Genomic DNA, 23,300 nt, shown 5'->3' on the forward strand with positions numbered 1-23,300 from the left:
TAACACCCATGCCTTGCACCTGAATTTGATACTTCCTTACACCTGGAAGCACCGCGAAGAGACGACCTTTTTTCCGTTGTTCAACAATCTACTATAGCATCATACAACCATGTTGACAATTAACAAGTCTTATATATCAAGAAAATTGGCTAGCATATAACAAATTAGTGTGATTATATTTAGTTTATGAACCTTTACAGTGGTCAAATTTTTACTTCAACAAGGGTTTCAATTAGGCAAAAGATGTCTGAAAACCACTATAATTCAGAACTGTAATATGCAATTAGGGGTGAAGGACTACTGAAACAGTCATAGTTTGCCAAAAGATTATACGCCTTATGCCACTGGTTATCTTTGGTAAGGATTCAAAAGGGCAAAACTTCTGCAGTTCTTCATGAACCAAGGTTCTAAAAAGTGGTAAGCAGAATCCATGCAGCCACCTGCCTTGTAGATGCTTATATGGCCTAAGTCCTAACCAGCTGCTTATGTGCCCTAAGCAGTACAAGGTTGCACACAAACACCTTATATATGGCCTTGCAGAACTTCTCTTAGAACACTCGAATAAATCATGACCAGAACTGCATTGAACATAGTACTGTAACTGATCCCAAAATATTAGGACATAGCCCGTTCAATAAACTAAGCACCATTGGTACAGATGCCAAAAACAGTGAAATTAGCATCAGTAGTCACAAAAACTGTATAAAGTTACACAAACCAAAGCTAAAACATCCGTATCGTGGTAAAATGCTCTCTCTTTTTTTAAGCACAGTGAAAATAATACAGTTGGCTAGGATACACAATATCAGAATGAACAAAACAGATGGTGGAATAAACAAAGGATGGAACAACTGGATGACTGGCAGCACTCGAACACATGAACAAAGCAAATTTTGTTCAAAAACTGTTCTTCCAGACAAGAAAAGGTAGCACTCGTATTCTAATGTACTACCAGTTGTTTGTAACTACAGAACTTACAATTGCTCTTAAGCTGGAACATACTCAAGTATCGGGTCAGCAGGGAAGTCCTCGTATCCACTTATGCCGGTAATTCTTAACCTTGTGTTTGGCTGCAAAACAACAGAGATTTTTAATCTAAAAGAACTCTAATTGCTTCGCTGTAAAAACTGAATCAGTATTTATCAATAAAATTCTACCTTTCTTGAAGAAGGTAATTGGAAAAACTTACCTGTCTGTGACCAAGTTTCCTCTGGTACTTCTTCTTCTTCTTATATTTGAAGACTATCACTTTATCATCCCGTCCCTGATATAAAAATATTGGGGAGACATCAGGGTCAAGTAATTTTGAATATCCATGATTAACCCGACAACATACAGAGGACATACCTGTTCCTCAACCACTGCATGAACAGCAGCATTGGTCACCACTGGCATGCCAATGTAAGCCTTGTCTCTAGTTGATACCAGTAATACCTTGTTTAATATTATCTGCACATCAGCATTATCCAGAAGTGAGAATTTCTGGGAAAACAATACTAAAAATGCCAGCAACATAAGCCAACGTATGGGTCCTATGGGATTGGAAGCTTTGCATCAGAGGAGTAATTTTAGTTAGAAAAGGAACGAAGCTAATATATGCAGGCTACACAAAACTTATCGAAAAGTTCTGAATAAGATATTTATGTGAAATCAGGAACTGGGATTGAAGTGTTATAATTACAGGGAAGTGACTCTTTTACTTCTAAAATGAAGTAGGTCACTACCACTTTCCATAATTTCAGAATGTACAACCTTCCTCGTTGTTTTGAAGTTTGTTATTGCATCTCATGGATGAAAAAGAATAATAACCAAATAACCAATACTATATATTTGCCTTTTCCTAATTTACAATCACCTTATCTAGAAGCCACCTCAGCATCATATACCTTTTAAATTTATGGATTAATACAAACCAACTAACTAGCAAAAATAGGCCAAATTTCTAGTTAGGGTGTAACAAGTATCCTCCTGCATCCTCTAAAGTGGAAGCACCAGACCTGATCATTGACATTGGCGCCTTTCAGCCTCTGCGTGTATATATACCTTCCAGGCATCACAATGTACTGTCTCGACCCAATCTGCGACAGAAGAAAAATAATCAAAATAGCTCCCTCGTTATTATTCACAGCGCTCATACAAAACAAAACACAGAGAAACCCTCCTCAGATGCACTCCTGCATATTTCAGAAATGCATCCGAACAATTCTCTGTAAGACTAGTATTGTATCATTCGAAAACACTGTAATTCTCTGCGCCGTTTTCTTAATGGTGTGTCCTGTACATACTAATAATCGGCGTGCGCGCATTCCTATTGGCGCGTGAATCCTAAGCTTCTTATGCAGCATAGAGTAAGCAACACAAGCCTGAAATCAAATGCTCACTTCACCGCAAGAAGCAACGCAACTAGCGCCAAATGCCTGTGTAATGATATTATTTAAAGAATTCGAGGTAATGTAGCATGAACAAATGTGATTCTTTTTTTGTTTGTTTGCAGTGAGCCGAGCAGGACTAAATCTGAAATATTGGCGGCAAGGGCAAGCTAGCCCCACCATGACAACGGCGAAGATGTCGGCGTCCTTCCCGGCGCCCGCGGCTGCGATCTGCGCCTCCACAGGCTCCGGCACCGCAGCCTCCTCTTCTTCAACCTCCTCCTCCTCTACCACCTCCGCCTCGGCCTCGGCCTCCACGGGTGCGGGCGCCGGCTCCTCGGCGGAAGCGAGGAGCCGCCAGCAGCGGCGGGGCGCGGACGCGGCGACGGGGAGGGAGCATCGCGAGGCCGGGAGGGACGGGGCGGAGGGGAAGGCTAGGGTTTTGGAGGCGAGGAGGCGGAGGGGCAGCGTCGCGGTGGCCATGGCCGGCGCGCGGGGGGGAAGAGCAGTGTGGATGAGAGTGTGGGCTATCGTATCGGAAAGAAAGAAGAGGGATAATATTGTGGATAGGGAGGTTACCCTGAGCCGTTCGATTGGAGATCAACGGCTCAGATTAGATACCCATGAAAAACATGAAACTATGCCCTACTAGTTTTTTAGCGATACTGCACGTACTCATTTTGTTTCTCCTTTCTAAAGTTTAGAATCGTTTGATTTAATCAGTTAAAGATTATAAAAGAGTTGGATCGAATGTGTTGATTAGACCATAAAGAATATGCGAATTAACACGAGTGATGAGAACTCTCGTGAACTCTCGGACGAAAGAGCCAAACTGAACTACTACGCCTCCTCGACCCCTCTTCCTCACAGGCTCGGGTGACCTTGCCGCCGGCGAGGTGAGGGAGAGAAGTCCGACAAACTCTCTCTTTGTAGGTCAATCAATTTAGTTGGGTTTTTCTTTTAGTTTGAGCGTGAAGGTCGGCGATGTTGGCCTTCTAGTCCTAGGTTTCATGGAGAAGGCAATCGAAGTTTCTTCTCTAGTGGTATCCCTCTAAAACACCGGGTAATTCTCTATCACCGTGAGTTAGGAGAAAGCTAGACCTAGTTAAGGGAAGTTAGGCAAGTTATCTTTCTTTTCTCCAGCAGGCTTTTCGCAAGGATGATAGTTTTCTTCCTCTTTATTGGTGGCAAACCTTCAAGAAGCAGTTGAGTTTTGTTTGCTATATGCTTGGATTCCTCAACCTTAGGCTATGGAGGCCCTAATAAGGTAAGCTTCTTGGTGCTTTTTTATGCAACTTGCCATGAAATCTTTGTCTCTATCACCAATATCAACGATTAGGTTGTCGACCTTGATGGTTCTGCTCCAAGAACAATCTCATTTAGCTCTGGATGTACTCATCTATGGTATTGATGAACCTTTTCATGAATTGTCATGGCCTTAACCTCTATTGTTGTGAAACCCTATTTGGGAATGCGTCAAGGCAACATCTTCTGTAGCTCGCCGTGTCCATGTAGCACCCACTGCCATCAAGTATGTCACCAGTCACCACCAATGTGGGCATAAGACAGAGGAGGACCTGATTGTTGTTTTTTTTTTCAAATCTTGTTGAGTCCTCCTTTGCTTATATTTTGACCTAGCCATCTTAAAGAGACTATCTTCCGTACTCCCAGTTCTATCAACAATGAACATTGACATGTTCAGTAGTCACATTTCTATGGCATTGCTTCGACTGTGTAGCCGTAGCCAATGCAAGGTATAGCGCACTATTGCTTGGCCTGTTGCTATATGCTGCAGCCCATGCAAGCGCATCAAAGGCTATCAAACAACATTGATAAACTGTGAGACTGTTATCTAAGTTTGTCTTTAAAAACAAGAGTACAAAGGACAACCTTTTTATTATTTGCAATGATAAGTTTTCTAAATTATTAAGAAACTGTGCAGTACGATTTCCAACATAAAAGAATATCACTTTAAAGGCCATGACAATCGATGCTGAATCGATTAAATACCATAGCTTATATAGAAGATGTTTATTATGCCATAATTTATGGCCTTTTATCATTCGCAACCATAACTTTTTCCAAATTATGCTACCAAAATAATAATAATAATAATAATAATAATAATAATAATAATAATAATAATAATAATAATAATAATAATAATAAATCAGCTATAGAAGTTAAATAGCAATCACCTTCACAACCATGATTAGCCTATATATGTAAGATATTAATTACAACATAAAGAACAAACTTTTATAATTTGCAATCACAGCTATTCCAAATTATTAAGAAACTGTGTAGTATGTTTCCATAATAATAAAAAGATAAGCTACAAAAGACACGCCGAATCGATTAGATAGCAATCACCTTCACAACCGCGATTAGCCCAACAGTACCCCATCATCGCCGGATTGCAATCGCTAGCTCACTCGCCGTCAACACCTCATCACATTCTGTGCATAGGATGATGAAGCTATTCTACATGTTGCTACTAGCCCTTTCCCTCGTAGCACACTATTCATGTAAACTTCCCTATTGTTCATCTATTGTATTCCATAACTAGGATGACAAATCTACATGGGTGGAGATAGTCTTTTTTCTTTACGGATTTGCTATATTACATTTGGCAAAAATTTGGGGTCAAAATCATGATTTTTTTTTTACCTTGCGATTTGCTCTATGATACCTGCACTACCTAGATCCGGATTAATCTTCCAACAGGCTCCCATAAACTTTGACAACCTCACAAGTGGTCAAGGTAAGGGGTTAGGGTGAAGGAGGGAGTGGGTGGTGTTGGCAGCGGGGGATGAGGGATGGTGGGAGGAGTTCCCTACTTTAAAGGGGGGAGGGGGTTGGTTGTTCAGGGTGATGCAGGACAACCAATAGGTGATGACGATGAGAGGTGATTGTTGCGCTGACAAAGCTGTGTTGGGGGAAGAGGGCAGGGGTAGGGGGCATCCACAAAGAAGAGGTTCGCTGGCGGTCATTGACTGCGATGGATCCAACAGCGATATCAAGATGAAACAAGGTTGTAAGGAGAATATGGCGATAGGGAGGGGGTGCTGTAGTTTGATGGCTACAAAGGTGACACCGATAGGGTACAGAGTGGTGGGGTGCAGGGTGGAGGGAGTGGGGAGGATGGAAATAGCACGCACCTTGTGTCCGGTAACGACCTTGATTCTATCTAGCGGTTGACCTAGGAAGAAAATAACGGGATAAGAAGAGAATGCAGCAAAGATCTAGATGGTTCAGTTTGAATCCTACGGTTAAAAGATTCGCATGACATAATGCCCCAAAAAAATTAATTACATAGACAAATTCCTTTTTATTGCCTAAAGGCATGAGCGTTGAATGTGAATTTCACATAAATATTTGGTTATTTCACTTGCTTGCAGATATGTCGATGAAGGCATTAGTCGATGACAGAACCCCAAAAGACTCATGCAAGTTCACCATCACACCTGGCCCCTGTTTTCCAATGTTGTGCCTTACTGCCACGCGCAAGTCGCTGCAATATCTACTGGCAAGTGCACTCCTGAGGGATGCCAATGCACCTACTGTCTTCCGTCTCCACCTCTAGACAAAACCAACTAAATAATCATGTATTCCTTTCTTCTTGCCAACGACATACTTGACCATTTGTTAATCTATAACAGTGGTAATAATATCATAAACCGTATAAAACCGTGGCAGCCGATCATGTGCATATGCTTCTGGTTTGAGCTACAAATAATGTGTAAATTAATTAATTAGGAGCTGGATATCGTAACTAAGACATCTATTTTATTTAGGACAGGTCATTGCAATATCATCATGTGTGTTCATATAAAACAGGATGGTGTGTTTGACTATAGAATACAAATTAGTGCATGCTGAGTTGGGTATCCAAAGCCTACCATTTTTCCTGAAACAGGAGCTATGCCCATATTAGAGAACTTTTACGGTACAATATACTAACAATATATATTAAACCCTAAACCCTAAACCCTAAACCATACCCTAAACTCTTATATTAAGGAGAAGAGGCTAGCCACGAGCTAGGGGCCTACAACTTGTGGGAGGTTTATGTTAAGGGGCTATTATACACGAAAGGTGTTTTCTTTGTAAACACAGAAAAGATCTAAAATAGTGAAAGCAACAAGCTTTCTTGCAAATTACTGCGCCACGTCATCCAATAAATGCGGGCCGCCCGATTTCGCTTCCGGATGATACAGACCGTAGGATCCTTTGATTGGCGAAATATCTTATTGATCCTTTAGGAAACTTCTATCTACTTCTAGTCCTTCCACGTCCCTGGGTACTTACGCTATTTTCATTTTGCCCCCTACATCCTACCGTGGACGCCGGCCTGCCAAAGCCGCCTCCAATTCTCGTCGCCCCTCGCCGCCGCCACCTCAGTTCCTTCTCCCCGTCCACCTTCGCCCGCACTCCGGCGAGACTGGGGCGCCGCTTGCCTACTCTCATCCTCGTCTTCGTAGCCGGTTAGCGGCCCTGCCTCCGCCTGCTAAGGTCGTAGCTGTTCTCCTCCCCAACAGCACTGTAGCTGCGTCGCCTCCTCCCGATCTCCGCTGCCTCCTCCTAATCCCTGCGGCTAGGGAGAGCATAGGTAGGAGGAGGTTATCGGGCCCTCCATCTAGCCACCAGCCTCCAATATTCCTGATTCGATCTGACCATAGCTTGACCTATGGAATCAAGAAGAGGAGAATCGGAAGAAGAAGGCAAGCGACCGCTGAAGCAGAATGAGATATACAGGGCATGGTCGAGTGCCGCGTGGAGCCCTCAATCAACAGCAGAGGCAGTGATGCGTCAGTGCAGAAGCAAGGGAGGTAAAACGGTGCGAGCTCTTCGTCCATTACTTACTTTTCTTCATGGTAGCGCTGGATCCTGTCTTGGGAATGATAGCTGAAATGTTCAGCTGGTTGACAATGTCAGGTTGGTTTGTGATTTGTCTGCTATAAGTGATGGTGTACTCCATATCAGCTCAAGTGTCATGCCCACAGAAATCATTAAGAGATACTTTAAGGAAAAGTCCTGCCTCTTGGATCTCATGGAGTTAGGAAACAAGGTAACTGAAGGTCCTGATCAAACGCACCCCCTATTTTGTTTTAACCTTGAAATGTCATGTACGATTCAATTTATATATAGTCTTCAGACTGCCATGAGCAAAGGATCTCTCGAGATACAGAATTCAACGGTATGCATGCAGGCAGTATTTAAGCAACTCTACTCAAGTTAAAAAACATTATTGATATATCTTAATTTACTGTCTAATTATCTACATCATGAAGTAGTCCATTAAAAAATCTGAATACACATATTTAAATACATTTTCTACTTCTTCTCTTGAGTTGATTCTGATAAAAAGTTCTGAAATATGGTCCAAGTACTGCTCAGGCATATAAAACAAAAACAATTTATTCATTTATACCCTTTTAAGGTTGTGAGTCATCAAGGATTTCATCAAGATTCTAAAAATACATGCCATGCCAGTACATAGTTCCACATTTAGACTGAAAATCTTATTGCTGGCATTCATTACTTGATTTCTAGCGATAATATTGTGGTCCAGGCCTAGCACTTGTGTATCAATTAGATTGTACAGAAGTCATTTCGAATTTATTCCATCAGCTCATTACCTGTACCGGTCCTCAGCCGAAGTATTCTTGCCTGTGTAGCTCCATGTTGTGTGCTTACGTGTTCTATTGAATTTGATTTGTTCTCTTACTGAATTGATGATTAATTGTTGCTTGTGTGATGACTCAGACAGATTGGAGAAACCACTCACAGGTATGGTGAAGGAGCATATTTAAGGTAGAAGCACATTTGAGGTTGTGTGATACATTCCTTTTTTGGGTTAATTTGAGTCATGCCATTACAAATATGTCATATTAGAAAAATGCCATTACAATTCGCAATATCGACTCGGTGCCTTTCTTTTTTGGCTATAACCAACAACGTTTGCACTTTGCAATACCAGATCAGCTTATTCCCAGAACACACTAATAAACTTTTCTATAATAAGCAGCAACTTGGTATAGAGACAAGTTGAATTGATCTTTTTTCTTCCAGAGCTGCATTTTAACACCATAAAATGAATATGGTAGGATGTTTTAGGCTCAATGATTGGCTAGACAGGTAAATAGAGTCATACGTGCCATGGTTAATAGTCTGTCCAAAATATAGAAGGCAAGTTATTTAGAATAATTTATAATAACAACAGGCAATCATGAATTTCAGTTTTCTATTGTACATATGTTTATAAACAGGGCAGTGAACTCTAGATTCTTTACCATCTGTTAGATGTAAACAATTCAACAACATAACATTTTGTACATGAAAACTCGGCCATGGCACCTTTCTCGATCATTTGTGGCGTCAATCTCCTAAATACTAAAGTTTCACCACCAAGCTCATCATGTTAATTCCTTTATAAGATAACATGTTTTCTTTTTGCATCCAACAGTGATCTTGTGCCAATTTGGTGGTTCAAAGTGATGGCAATTTTCTAAGCAGCGTTCACAACATCTGAGACACTCCCCACTTCCACTCACCTAGGAATGGCACCTTCAGTGCCTCTGTTTGAGGAATAAAGCAACATGGAGGATCACACTTATGTAACCTCTTTCTAAATGGCAACATAACATTAAGAGTGTTAGACATCATTGTACAATCTCATACATTACGATCCATACATACAGGGCTTTATAGGGCCACCAAAGTCGCGCAACGCGCGACAAAGTGGCTAGTTAAGTTCTAAAAGCTACTTCCCGTTTTCTTAAAAAAAAAAAGCTACTTCCCGTTTCAAAATAACTGGATGAGACATTAGTAAACGAACATGGAGCAGCCTTCTTTGTGCAATGTCTTCTATTATTTGCGTAGCTGTTTTGAATTATATGCTCGAAATTTGTTAGAAGATTATTTTGGTTCTCTCGAGCTACGGTTTGGAAAGTTTCTCATTTTCCGGACATGTTTTCGAAAATGGAAAGTGTCAGTCGGACATTTTTTTTCGAAAATTTTCGAAAACGGAAATGAATTCGGAACTTTTTTTCTTGGAAATAAAAACAAATACAGTAAGGCTACTATTCGTAGGAAACCGGCATCGTAAACTTTCCGGAAACAATTTTGGAAACTTTCTGGAAACGAAAACTTTTCATATACAGTTGATTAGCTTTAGCCTTCTCTACTCTATGTTCAGATTTTTCATAGTATTGAGGTGGTTAGTTGAATGAAGATTTTGATTTTAGTACGGTACTTTAGATGTTTTTTCTTTTGCCTAGTTACTGTTTCATTATTTGGCCATGCCATACTAATTACAGGTATAGATGAATATAGCTTTGGTTCTTATGGTAAGTGAACCGTACAACTAGTCGTATTATATTTAAAATTGATAAAAAAAATATAGAAATGTCGATTTATTATTTTAGAAAAGTAATGAGCTACACTCTTCGTTAGTTTGAAAAATTCAGTGAGGGGTTTTCTATTATGATAAATATCCGTTACCGTTTTCGCTATGTTTTCATATTCAATACCATTTTCATATTTGAGGTTTCCTGCTCCGATTCCGATTCCGAAAAAAGTTATGGAAACTATAGTCTCCGTCCGTTTCCAAGCCGTTTTCGTCCCTATCTCGAGCCAAATGCCATTTCAAACAGCCAAATTTAAAAACAACAAAAAAAATTGCATGCTTGAATTTGCCTCAAGAAATAATGTCATAATATCATAAGTTTGGTACATTTTGTAAAAGAGCATAATGCCCGTGCGTTGCAATGGTTTTCTTGTTAACTAATATATTATCATTATGTTAATTTTGTTGTCATTTCGTGAGATGAAAAATTTCATAATATTGTATTGTCGGACAAAACCAGAGTCAAAACCGTCGAGGGACCTAGTCTTTAGTGGTTTTGTAAGTTGGGGGACGTGTTGTATCCGGTTTTATGGTTTAAGGATGATTTTGTAATTCGATGACAAGTTGAGGGACCTTCGGTGTACTCTTTCCATTATTTTATGCAAAAGGAATAAGTCCATTTTAGCTCCCTCATCTCTTGCCCTTTGTCGAATAACATCCCTCCACCACAAAACCAGGTATAATGACTCCCTCATCTCCAAAAACCAGTGCAAATCGACTCCCAAGGCAGTATTGAGTCCAGTTTTAGCTTATGTGGCATCCACGTGGCATCTAGGTGGCATTCACTGTAAAAAAATTAGGTGGGACCCACCTATCACCCCTCCCCTCTCTCTTTCATCTTCTCATCTCTCACAGCCGCCTTCCATTGGCTCGAGCGGCGGCGGTGGGGGAGGAGCTCGCCGGGAGGCCGCGGCCGGCTGGCCGTAGGGGAGAAGCTCGCCGGGAGGTTGCGGCCGGCTGGACGCGGGGGAAGAGCTTGCTGGGTAGTCGCGGCCAGCCGAGCGCGGGGGAGGAGCTCGCAGGGAGGTCGCGGCCGCTCGGACGCGCGGATGGAGCTCGCCGGGAGGCCGCGGCCGCCTGGACGCGCGGATGGAGCTCGCTGGGATGCCTCGGCCGGCTGGGCACCGGGGAGGAGCTTGCCGGGTGGCCACGGTTGGCCGGGCGGTGGGAGGAGCGCATAGGGTGGTCGCGGTCGGCTGGACCCGGGAGATCTTGTACTCTCCGAACGCCGCCGCCGTCTTGTTCGCCGCGAGGTGGTGGCGGTGCCGCCTTCTCCCGCCGGCAGCCGATGCCGTCCCGCTCGCCGCGAGGTGGTGGTGGTGTCGCCGCCGGTGCCGCCTTCTCCCGCCGACAGCCGATGCCGTCCCGCTCGCCGCGAGGTGGTGGTGGTGTCGCCGCCGGTGCCGCCTTTTCCCGCCGACAGCCGATGCCGTCCCGCTCGCCGCGAGGTGGTGGTGGTGTCGCCATCGGTGCCGCCTTCTCCCGCCGGCAGCCGATGCTCACTGCCTGCCGCCCGCATCCTAGGAGAGAGAGGGGAGAAGGGAAAGGATCCTCCTGGATGTTGCGATCTTCGACTTCCCCACGCCGTGGACCGTCGACGTCGCCAGGCCGCTGGGCGTCAAGGTGGCACAGCGTGGACCGTCGACGTCGCCAGGCCGCTCAGCGTCAAGGTGGCACAGTTCTCCATCTCCGGCACGTACATCATCGCCTCCGCACACTGCCTCCACGACGATCGCTAGACCATCGAGGACCCCGTGTTGACACCCATGGGGTTCCTGCCGTCATCGTTGCTCGCCACCGTGCGGACCAGGCGGCGTTGATTGGGGAGGCGGGAAAGGACAGCGACGAAGAGGACCAGATGCAGAACGCCGCCGCTAGCCCCCTCCCAGCCTGTTGCGTGCACTCTAGCTGCGGCGGGATGCGGAACGTGGCCGCCAGCCCGCCGCCGCCAGCTCGAGTTCGGCGTCGGGCGAGAACGACGATGACGAGGAGGAAAAGGCCACCCTGTCGCCACGCAGCACCAGCAGCCGGCTGGCTGACATGTGGGTCCCACCTGATGACTCAGCCATTCAACGGGGTCAAAGATGCCACGTGGGACAAAAACCGCCTCCGAAACCGCCCGGGAAGTCGATTTGCAACGGTTTTGGGAGTTGGGGGATATATTACACCCGGTTTTGCGGTTGAGGGATGCGATTCAACCAAGCGCAAGAGATGAGGGAGGCAAAATGGACTTATTCCTATGCAAAACCTTAAGCTCCTATTTACCGGCCCATTAAATAAACGTGTTAGGCCTGCCCCATGAAATTCCTGCAGTCCAGGCCCAGGTATCGGCCCGGCCCCACAGGTCGGTCATCTTCCTCGAGTCGAGGGAGACGGTGGTGGAAGCGTCCAGAACGAGCGCCAACGACGAGTCGTCACCTTCCTCGCGAACACTCGCGAACGCTCTCCTCTCCATCTCCCGATCGCCCTCCGCCCGCCGCCCGCGCCGCATAAATGGCGGATCCGCTCGTCTTCCTCCTCATACAGAAGAAGAAGCAACGCGCTCGCCAACGACGACGACGACGACGAACTAGGGAAAAGCGGACCGCATCGCGCGCCGGTAGCTGACCTCACTCGGCCCCGTGGAGATCCAAAAGGTTTTTTGGTGGTGGTTGTTCGTCTCGGATTATCTTCTGGCCGCACCGCACATCGGGGGCAGCTCTGCTCTGTGAGTCCCCTCCGATCCTTTTTGCTTCGCGTCGCATTATTATTATTATTTTTTTGCGTAATTTTGGTTGTTGTGCTTTATCGCGTGAGTTGGTAGGTAGTATCATGAGCCAAACGATCTGTTGTTTCTGATTAGTACTAGTGTGTGACTGATTACGATGGATGGCAATTGGCATCGGTGTGCATTTTGGGGACGAGAAAACCGGGTGATTGATGGAATCGAACGCGTTCAAAAGGATTTCTCTGCGATTAGCCCAGATTTTTTTTTTCTGAAATTCTGGCATTCCCGTGACAGAACATTGGTTTTTGGTGTTTTTTTTTTTAAAAAAAATGGAAGAAGGTAGCAGAATCTTGTAGATAAGTGATGGGGGAGTGCTCTGGTAATTATTTGAAGTTTGACAGACCGAATGCTCCCTGATGACTGATGTTTACATGACCAGTAACCACACATGATAGGAGCAACTGATAATATTGTTCTTGGTATTTGTGATAAACTTCTTATAGAGTACTAGGTGAAATGAAACTAATTTGGTACTATACACTAGTTTAATGCTAATTTGTTCTGTGGAATCGCTTTTCCATGTTTCTATTTTGTGCATGATGTTTCTCGATAATTTTAGGGACATTTTTTTCTAAACCATCTTGCACAAGACAATAGTATTGTGTACCAACAAATGACATAAAAACTGCGATAGTTACAGACCAATAAATCCGCACGAGAGAGAATAGTGAATAATCGACTGATAGCTTGGATAGCATATAGTGTGTTTTAATTTAAAATCTGATCAGAAGGTGCTTAAGAATGTAGTTTCGCTAGTTCTTATTTATGGTCAGAAAGTAAAACATCCTTTTCAACTAATAGCTTTTGATAATGCGAATTTAGGTCCTTCATGGCTACACAGCATGGTAGTAATATATTTCTTATGTATTTTTTCAGGTATCAGCCCTAGAACCTGTTCGGCAGGTCTAGGTATTTATCAAACTAGTATATACTAAATTAGTTAGTGATGTATCCTGCAAACCAGTACATGGATCCATACTATTCACATTACAGAAATCACGCTCCTTACGCACATTATCCTCCTTCTGGGTGTTGGGAAGTTAGTCATCCACGGATGGCAATGGACTCGTCCTGTCGACCGCCGAGCTATGGACCTTGGCCTAACATGAACCACCTGCATCCTCCAGAGTTTCATAGCTGCTGCAACCACACATATCCTCCTGGTTACTACAGTTTCAGGCTACCATCCCCTCAAGAAATTCCACCACCTCATCTGTATTACCATGGTCCTTTTCCACAACACCCGAATGCCTACCCTTCTTACTTTGCACGTCCACCGCCGTATCCTGTTGATCAGACAGCATACGGCTATGACAAGTTCAAGAGCCATTGCTGTGGATGCCCAAACCATAGTTGCCATGGCGGCGAGAGGAGCAATATTAAAATTGAAGAAGAGAGGCCTGAAGTCAATCCCGACACTGAGCAGAGGGATGCCAGCGGTTCTGATATAGTTCGACATCCAAATTACCAAAACCAGGCTATATGGCTTCCTTCTGGCAACATGAATGATAAGGAGAACAAAAAAAGCATGGAATTGCCACCTCAGTTCTACAATGGTTGGATTCCTGTGAGTGGTAAGTGGGTTGGGGATGTGAAGCAACAAGATCAGGATGATCAGAAGGCTAAACAATTTCAGTGGCCAATATTTTGGATGCCAGCAGGATATAATGAGAAAAGGCAAGAAGCAAAAGAACTGAAGGAGGTGGATGAAAGTCCAAAGGTTTCTGAAGAAGCTCCTCCATCGCCCAAGATCAAGATTATTCCCTTGTCATGGTTTGAAAATGGTCACAATGATCAGAAGCCATCTGTGAAGGATGAATCTCATCATAATGAAAGATCAACAGTGAAGAAGCAGTCTGCAGGTACTGAGCATCAAGATGGCAGGGAAATGAAGAATATTCCACTTATGCCCAAGAAAGAAAGCGAAGAGAAGATGCCCGCCAGGGAAAATTACAAGACAATTCCAGTGATGCCTAGGAAAGACAATGAAGAAAACAAACCCGCTGGTGGTAATTACAGGATTATTCCTGTTATGCCTGTGAAAGAAAGCGATGACAAGAAGCCTGAGGCAAGTGTGCAGAGAGATGAAAAGAAGGCCAGCAGCACTGAGATGGAAGAAGAAAATGGTAAAAGAAGCAATGAAGAATCATCAAAAGCAAAGAATTCAAAATTGCCTCCTGTATGTTTGCGGGTGGATCCTTTGCCCAGGAAGAAATCTGGAAGTGGTTCTTCAAGGTCTCCCAGTCCACCAACCAGGAAGGATGCAGATATAGCCAAGAAGGATGTTAAAGAGATCCATATGCAAAAACAGGACGCTAAACAGTCAGATCCAAAGAAGGAGAGAACTGTATCTGAAGCTAAAGAAAAAGCACATGATGAAATGAATAAAGGGAGGGCATATGGCAATGAAACCGTGCAAGCTGCTTCTGTGAAACAAATGCAGGAGGAACAATTTCCCATGAGTCTGGCTGACCAGAAGGTGCAAGCTACTGGAGTAAATTTTGATGCTCAGGAAAATGTTGGTGAGAAGAATTTGCAGGGATCTGACAAAAACACAGAGGGTGAGGCGAAAATTCAAGGTGAGCCTGCAAAAGACTATGATACAACTCCCAGCATTAATTTCTCAGAAGTAGATGCAGCAGTTTGTATTCAGTCTGCATACCGGGGATATAATGTGCGAAGATGGCAACCTTTGGAGAAACTCCGGATGATCAAGAATGTAAATGAACAGATGAAAGATCTGAAGGAGCAGTTGCAAGGCATTGAAGCTTCTTCCAAGCAACTGACTGTTAAAGAGCAAGTGGCTATCAATGAGACTATCATGAATTTACTCCTGAAGCTTGACACCATTCAGGTACCACCTTTTTCTGTTCAGATTGATTTTATGTTTCTGATTAAATTACTGTGGTACAATTTTATGGACAATTGCATGTTGGTTGGTTGTTCACCTTGGTGATGCTAATCGTTGATACAGGGCTTGCATCCAACTGTAAGGGAGGCTAGGAAGTCTGTTGCTCGAGAGCTAATTAGTCTGCAGGAGAAACTTGATTGTTTATGCAAGCAATCATCTGGCGAGTCTATTCACACAAATGGTGAAAAAGAGAAACCAGAGGCAATGGAGAATAATTTTCAAAATACAGATCCAGTCTCAGCAATAGAAGCATCTGAGAAAGTAAGTCTCACTTCTCCCTTCATAGCATTCTATAACTTAGGCTGCGTTCATTTTTGCATCTTGGCTGATAATTTCAGCGGCACGTGAAACGAGACGTCGTTAGCACATTATTAATTAAGTACTCCATCCGTTTCAGGTTATAAGACGTTTTGACTTTGGTCAAAGTCAAACTACTTTAAGTTTGACTAAGTTTATAAACAAATATAGTAATATTTATAATACCAAATTAGTTTCATTAAATAATTAATTTAATATATTTTCATAATAAATTTGTCTTGGGTTGAAAATGTTATTATTTTTTTCTACAAACTTAATCAAACTTAAAGCATTTTGACTTTGACCAAAGTCAAAACGTTTTATAACCTAAAATGGAGGTAGTATTAATTATTACAAGCTTGATAAATAGATTTATTTGATTTTTTAAAGAAACTTACATATTGAAAGTATTTAGAAAAAACACACCGTTTAACGGTTCGGGAAATGTGCTCATGGTAGACAAGGGAGTAGTTTAGTTAGAGTGGTAGATTCGAATGGAGCCTTAATTTTGTTACTGTTTACATGATGACAACATGCTAATTTACAATGTAATTTCAACAAATATTTGCCAGCAGGAAAAAGCTGCAGGAGTGGATGAAGAACAAGGCCTGTCCACAATCAACTCCAAGCTGTTGATGCCTGATGCAGTTTCATCAGTAGTTTCAATGTATACGACACAAGATGCAGATCCTAGTGATCATATAGAAGAGTCAAATACTACTAAGGAAGAAGCGCCTAATAATGGAGTAAGTTAATTTCTATCTGTTCCTTTGGAGGGCCTAATTGCAAATTGATATGTAACAGATTGATTTGATTTACTCGTGGGGTATCTGACGTAACTCATCTTCAATAGGGGAAAGTTGCAACACAGTGTGACTGTCAAGGAGAACCATCAATGGATGTGATGGGTGATGCAGCTTTGTTGGGACATTCCACTGAGCAGAAGCAACAAATAGAAGAATCAAATGCCATTTCAATGGACAAATCGTGTGAAAGAGTAAGTTGCATTTCAATCTACTTTCTTAGTAAAAAACTAATTAGCAAGGCAAATGCAGTCCTTTAATTAACACACAATATTTTGGCATGAACTAATTTGACTCTTCATGTCAATAGGAAAAAGATGTACCCCCGGTTGGAGGACAGGAAATACCATCAGGGGACCACATGGAACCGTTACATGATGAAGCTTTATCAGAGAACTCCAATGAGCTGCAACAGTGCACAACTAGTGAGAGATCAAGTACAATGATTTCTCCTGCTGCCGCTGACAACAGTATGATTACTATGGCTGCAACATCTGTTGAAAGTAGTGTGTCAGCTGATAAAGTAAGTTGCTTGTACTTATTTCTTTGATGGTGAACTTTACCCATACAACAGTATTGAATTTGTAAAATATCAATGTTGTATGCCATGAATACAGGTCAGCCCAGTTGAAGGTCAGGTGACAGAAGCTGCAGTTGAGCATGCTCCTGTGGAAAAAGATCAGTGTGAAGAACCAAACACTACAATTGTTGATTCGGGGGACTCATCAGTATCCTTGAAGAATGAAGAGCTGCAGGATCATGATCAAGCTCCTTCAGGATCCTCTATTATGTCCAATTCAGCCGAGCAGCCAGAAGAAGCTAGCGATGTGAACATGCAGCAACAAGTTGAAAATGTGGATACCACACAAGATGCAACCGAAGAATCTGATGCTACACCAGAGATTGGTATGGTTGATGTTACCTATGCAGACACAGAAAATTATGTGCAGTCTCCCTTGCTGCAAACAACATCAAAATTGCAATCAACAACAGGACAAAATGTCCTGAAGGAACCAGAAGCAGCAAAGCAATCTGACGTTTCTGGTGAATATGAGTCAGTACTTGTTGGTAAGCAAAATGAATCCGCTAACAATCTGACAGGAGATTCTGCGAAAGAAGAGCCCCCTCTTGTGGGACTGGGAATGGAAGCTGATACTCATGAAAGTGCTCCTAGAGAATTGAAGGATGAACCTATTTTGCCAGAGACGGAGAGAAGTGAATTATCATGTGAACATGGTGACATCACAGGACATGAGGATTCCGAAATGTATGCGCCACCGGAATGCGAAACCGATGTGCAGAAAGAGAGTTGCTGCGTTGATAGGCGTCGTGCGGACATGCAGGTGCCAAAGGAAGTTGAATGCGATGAGCTGGGAGATGATAATCCGAAGGAAGATGCTAGTGTTCAGACAGAGAACATGGCATCTGAAGAAGCTTCCTTGGCTTCTGCAACTCCTGATGGTATGAAAGATGAGAACAAGGTTGCTGAAGAAACTACTTCAGATTATGCGACTCCTTATAGTTCAAAGAGTGACAATGAGAACAAACTTGCTGAAGAAAACCAGAAGCTGAAAGAGATGCTGCAAAACCTTCTTGCATCTGGCAGCGATCAGATGGGAGTTATCACGGAACTGAGCGAGAAGGTCAAGACGCTTGAGCGTAAGCTGGCGCGCAAGAAGAGGCCAAAGGTAAGGGTACACAGACCAACCAGGCAAGCAACGGCCAAAGTCCACTGAAGATGATCTCTGAAGTTTTGAGTTTGTGTTTATGGATTCCATGTAGCTGTTTGTAACCATGCCTGTATGAATGTACTACTTGTAATGTACACATGAGTGTTGTGGTACTATGCATTGGAGAATGTAAGATCATGCCTGTGTTGGGTCCTTGTAATGCTCATGTAGCCTAGTTTAACACGGAGTATCAATGTCATAAGGGAGTTGAATATTTTCCTTGTGTGCTATTTTTCTGGTTAAGAAAGCTGCTGCTGCTCCATACATACCATATGCACATTATCATTTCTGCTATTTCCACTAAGGCCAGGTATGATCTGAAACCAAAAGTTCGTCATGTGCTGGCTTCATGTGTCCTTTCTCACTCCAATTTGTCTGTTGCTTTTGATGCAGGACATGTGGCAGGGGAGTGGGAGCTGAACTTTGTGCAACGCATGCAGGTGATTGCTCTGCATCCAGTATTTTGCCATGCTTTTTTTATCTATAAGCTGCCTGATCGAGCTGTGATCTGATTATATATCTCAACTTGTGAAAAGTAATTTGGGACAAGTGAGTTAGCTCTAATAATATAGCTTAAGAAAAGAAATAAGTAGTAAAGAGAATCGGATGGGAGGTATTGCTCACATGACATCGGAATAGCGTAAAAATGCCGAACTGTTGCTCGCTTGATTATATAATATATATATTTTTTTGGTGGGAGATGTAACATTCTTGTCCAGTAAATTGTAAGACTGCAGTTAGTCATGAATCTGGATTCTGGAGTTAATCATGAAAAGGCATATCCACCTTTTCAGGTTTCGACTTGGAACGGCGCAGTATCATGATAACAATAGGACCCAGTCAGGTCTTCGAAAAGTTTTCAGACATGCAAGATAGTAGAAGGTAAAACAAGGTACAGTCCCGAATAGTATTGCGTTATGCTATCTTACTTTCTTCCCTGGAACATGATGTCTTTGCCAATGAACCAAATCATGGTTATTGCACTCATCTTGTTTCTTAGACAAATGGCAAGTAGGTTGTTCTCTATGACAATACAGAGGGGAATAAAATAAAAATATGAGAGAGCATGGCAAACATCATAAGATAGCCTGTTACTGGAATACACTCCTATATTGTCAGCACTTGATGCCACGCCTCCCATGCTCTTTTGCTGCAAATGTGAGCTATGAAACACTCTGGACCACTCGAGATTCCGGTAAGCATGGAGGGCCTCCATTAGCAGAGCATGCCAGTGTCTTAAACAAAATGATTGGCCATGATCTATCCATCTGAATATTTGTCTATATTTATGCATCTTGCTCTAGTGCTAATCTTTGCTAGATCATGTTGGATAGCCCACTTTGCTACATGTTAGTACAACAACTAACATGAAGTTTCCAGGAAGTGTCAATTGATCCTGATGTTTGTAAGGGCTGGTTTGGTTTGTGGCCTAACTTGACCTTACCAACTTATGTTGATGCCAATTTTTAGCAAGTTTTAGCATGGCTAATCTTGACAAGGTAAAATTGTGTTTGGATTGAAGCTAAAATAACCTAAGTTAACTATTGGAATGGCCTATTTTTTTAGGATTGGCAAAATTTGGCTTCAAACTATATAGACACTAAACACTATTGAAACTAGTTGATATCACGTGTTTCGCCGTGGGATGTGTTGATGAATGCATGTTATACATTATAGAAATGATAGATGTATATGTTGTAAAAAATGTGAAATAATGTGGAGATAATGATTTGGCATTGGCACACTGCTTGCATATTGAGTTCTAAAGATACAATAAAATTGTAAATGATATATCATAATATTTAAAATACTCTAGATAATAATTGCTAGTGAGTGATGATGTGACGCACTTGTATGTGATTTAAAATAATCTAGATAATAATTGCTAGTGGATGATGATGTGGCGCACCTGCATGTTGAGTTTTAAAAGTTCGTGGACATAAACTATATAGATAGTATAAATTGCTAAATGTTGATAAGGACAGTTTAGGCCACAAACCATACTAGCCTTAAATTACTGCTATTCCTATATCTGCTAGAAATAATAAGGCGCATGCTACTTAAAAATACAAATTTGAAATTGCACACTTCTGATATATAGTCAGGAATGACTTTGGGCATGTTTGGAGAGAAGCAGCTGGTAGGAATCTAGGAAGTGAGAAGCTGGTCCTAGCTTCTAGTTCATTTTGTGGACTCGTGGATTCTATAACTATACCTTCTTAAAATCTAAATTGTTTGAGAGAGTTATTGATTTTGGGAAAAAGCTACAACTACCAGAAAAACTCCCAACCATACCCTTTCTATCATATACTGTAGGAACTACCCGAACCTTCCATAGCAGTCTGATCCATGAATTTAACAAGGAATCCTAAAAGGCATGGTAAATATACTTCATTCATACAAAAATGTGATGACTAGTCAGTCTCACAAGTCTCAACATCGCTTTAGAAGCCGAAGCAAGAGGAGGATCCTATATGGCTAAGATTAGTGTCACTCGAGACAATGACATGAGGACAGTGACTTCAAGTTGATATAGATATCCATTTAACTCTTTGTCCATGAGCCTCTCCTTACGGAACTAATGGAAGTGTTCTTGATGGCCAATTTCACAACTGTTGCCATTAAAAAAAAAACCCTACAATTTATTTCCCCATTCCCTTTTTCATAGGATTGAAACTGGCTGATGGTTGAGACATCGCAAAATTAAAGCATGTGGTGTCAATGACTAGTGAGTGGATTATGCCATGCCAACCAAAAGGAAAATGTTTGCCAGGAATTTCTTCCATGCGAAAAATAAAATATTTTTAAAATTATTTATTGCGTGTTTGTACTTTACCCATTAGCACAGGAAATTTCCGCGCTTAATGGCTTAATGCATACCTTACATTTTTTCTTTCCACGTAGGTTATTTGGGTGAAAGAATGGGCTAATTTCATTAGGTTCTTTTGCCAGCGGAGGAGCCACCACTTACAAAAATGTGCGGTTCTATGCATTCTTGGCCGTTGCATTGTTCTTCTTTTTTGGTTGATGACTCGATTCCTCTTGAAAGAGATTTACAGTTCTCATGGTCTGACATTTTAGGTCTGGTCTACATCTGATCTGACTCACATGCAAGCTAAAAAAACTGAAAAAGCACCATGTTAGCTTTCTCATGAAACACAAAAACGAAAGGTGGTATGTGCATTCTGGCACATGGCACATATACATTGTAGTGGGCATTAATTTATTAGTGGCCATTCTCATTAGTGCACTAGCATGCCTTTGATTATTCTGGGGCACAGTTGATATCCTACTTGTTTGCCACCACAAGAACAACGCTGCACTGCTGCCAGGTTGATTCAGTTCTTAAACATGAGAGTAATTAGGTAATTTTCTGTGTTTTGCTACGAGAAAACTACTAAGTATTTTTTAATATATTTTTTCAACAATCAAACTATGAGTAAAAATTATATCAGTTATTAACAAATAAAATTAATTTACCAAACCATGTACTTTTGTCCTTTTATCGGCCCGACGTACACGAATAAATAAGAAGCTTTTGTCAAGATGGCATTGAAAACCTGAGAGATTGAAAAAGAAATTTGGTCAAGATGGGCATTGAAAACATGAGTGCCGTAGTGAATTTCAATACTGCGGCAAGTACGTGTGGTGCCCCTATACAAACAGTCAACTCTTACTCCAAAAACAAGGATAAGCAAAGGATTTGACAGGGCTACATGTACATTTGCCGCATCTACAAGCAATCTCAAATAGGAATGAGCAGCAAACCTCATAGGTGGTCAACAATCCATCCAACATAGTATCCCCTTTCTAGAGTTTAGACATGTGGAATAGTGACATGAGAGGAGAAGTAGCAGCTACAAACGAGTTGATATATCGTGGTTTTGCTAGACTCTATGTTAGTAGGCAAGTGTGCTAGCACATGGGGACAGGTTGTATTCACCAGGAGTTTGGGAATGTCACAAACGTGTCTGGAGTGTCTGATATATTGACGATTTCACCCTTTAAAAAAAAGACGTATTTTAACAACGGCTCGTGCAAAAAACTTATTTAGAAAAATGAATTGCCAAATGACGTAGAGGTCTAATGTCTTATAGCTAGAGGCCGTGGTGCCTAGAGTGAGAGTTGGAGGCCGATATCAACAAGAGGTCAGTGCTGACACGTTGGTATTGATCTTTCAACATAGTGGTAAAAGATTCTCTAAAATAGGGGACTTGACCAGGAATGAGAGGAGCTTCGACGTAAAGTTAGAGGGACGTCTCTTCCACTTGTGACCAGAAACTCTAGAGCTTGATGAGGCCGCAACGGCATTGGAGTTGATGAAGATTGACAAGGACGACAGTGATGTGGAAGACCAATGAGTTGGTAGGCGTTAGGAATCCGACGGCGCTAGCACTTGAGGCGGCAGTGGCACCACATGATCTGGACAATGCCAGCCCTCGTTGAGCTCCTGGTCGAGTCCCCTACCTCGCTGCCAGATCCATGGGTGTTTAGATTGGGAGATGATTGTTACTGCCTTGGATAAGGCATATCTAGGGCTAGTTTGGTTTGCAGCCTAAATTGGTCTTACCAATATTTGGTAATTTTAATAGTGTTTAGTGTCTATTTGGTTTGAAGCCAAATTTTGACAAAAGCCTAGAAAAATAGGCCATTTCAATAGTTAATTTAGGCTATTTTGGCTTCAATCTAAATAGAACTTTGTCTTGCCAAGAGTAAACATGCAAAAACTTGTGAAAATTTGGCATTGACAAAAATTGGTAAGGTCAAGTTAAGCCACGAACCAAACCAATCTCTAATACTTTTGTGTTAGACTCAGTGGGGCCCACCTAATACAAGTCCTATAAAAAAAAAGCTTCATATACGGAAGGTGTTCCGGATAAGAAAAGAGAAACAAAATCTTACTTAGTCACTGCAAGGTATACTCGGATCGTATTCATACTTGGCTCCCTAGTTCTACTTGAAAAGGGACGCTTAAGAGTATAAATACAAGACCCTAGGAGGAGAGGGGATAT

At 42.2% G+C, this 23,300-nt stretch overlaps 2 protein-coding genes across 3 annotated transcripts; one reads left to right on the forward strand and one right to left on the reverse strand.

Annotated features, from left to right (window-relative positions):
* Window positions 1–740: 740 nt before the first annotated feature.
* LOC4328932 (large ribosomal subunit protein bL21c) lies at window positions 741–2,898 on the reverse strand. The gene is made up of 5 exons (XM_015768127.2): window positions 2,550–2,898; window positions 1,998–2,078; window positions 1,348–1,449; window positions 1,190–1,264; window positions 741–1,070 (listed from the first exon to the last, which is right to left on the reverse strand). The coding sequence occupies exons 1-5, from the start codon at window positions 2,850–2,852 to the stop codon at window positions 987–989; spliced, it is 645 nt and encodes a 214-aa protein (XP_015623613.1). The 5' UTR covers window positions 2,853–2,898; the 3' UTR covers window positions 741–986.
* A 9,402-nt stretch (window positions 2,899–12,300) lies between these two features.
* Window positions 12,301–18,502, forward strand: LOC4328933 (BAG family molecular chaperone regulator 6). 2 transcript variants are annotated; one of them, XM_015767497.3, is made up of 7 exons: window positions 12,301–12,487; window positions 13,424–15,401; window positions 15,522–15,719; window positions 16,328–16,501; window positions 16,609–16,752; window positions 16,869–17,081; window positions 17,176–18,502. In XM_015767497.3, exons 2-7 carry the CDS (start codon window positions 13,494–13,496, stop codon window positions 18,292–18,294), a joined length of 3,756 nt encoding a protein of 1,251 aa, XP_015622983.1. In that variant the 5' UTR covers window positions 12,301–12,487; window positions 13,424–13,493; the 3' UTR covers window positions 18,295–18,502. The 2 variants fall into 2 exon arrangements, with proteins under 2 accessions (XP_015622983.1, XP_015622984.1); XM_015767498.3 differs by having other exon boundaries at window positions 16,331–16,501.
* The last annotated feature ends 4,798 nt before the right edge of the window (window positions 18,503–23,300 follow it).

Source organism: Oryza sativa, chromosome 2, assembly GCF_034140825.1.
Source record: "Oryza sativa Japonica Group chromosome 2, ASM3414082v1".
NCBI classification, from domain to species: Eukaryota; Viridiplantae; Streptophyta; class Magnoliopsida; order Poales; family Poaceae; genus Oryza; species Oryza sativa.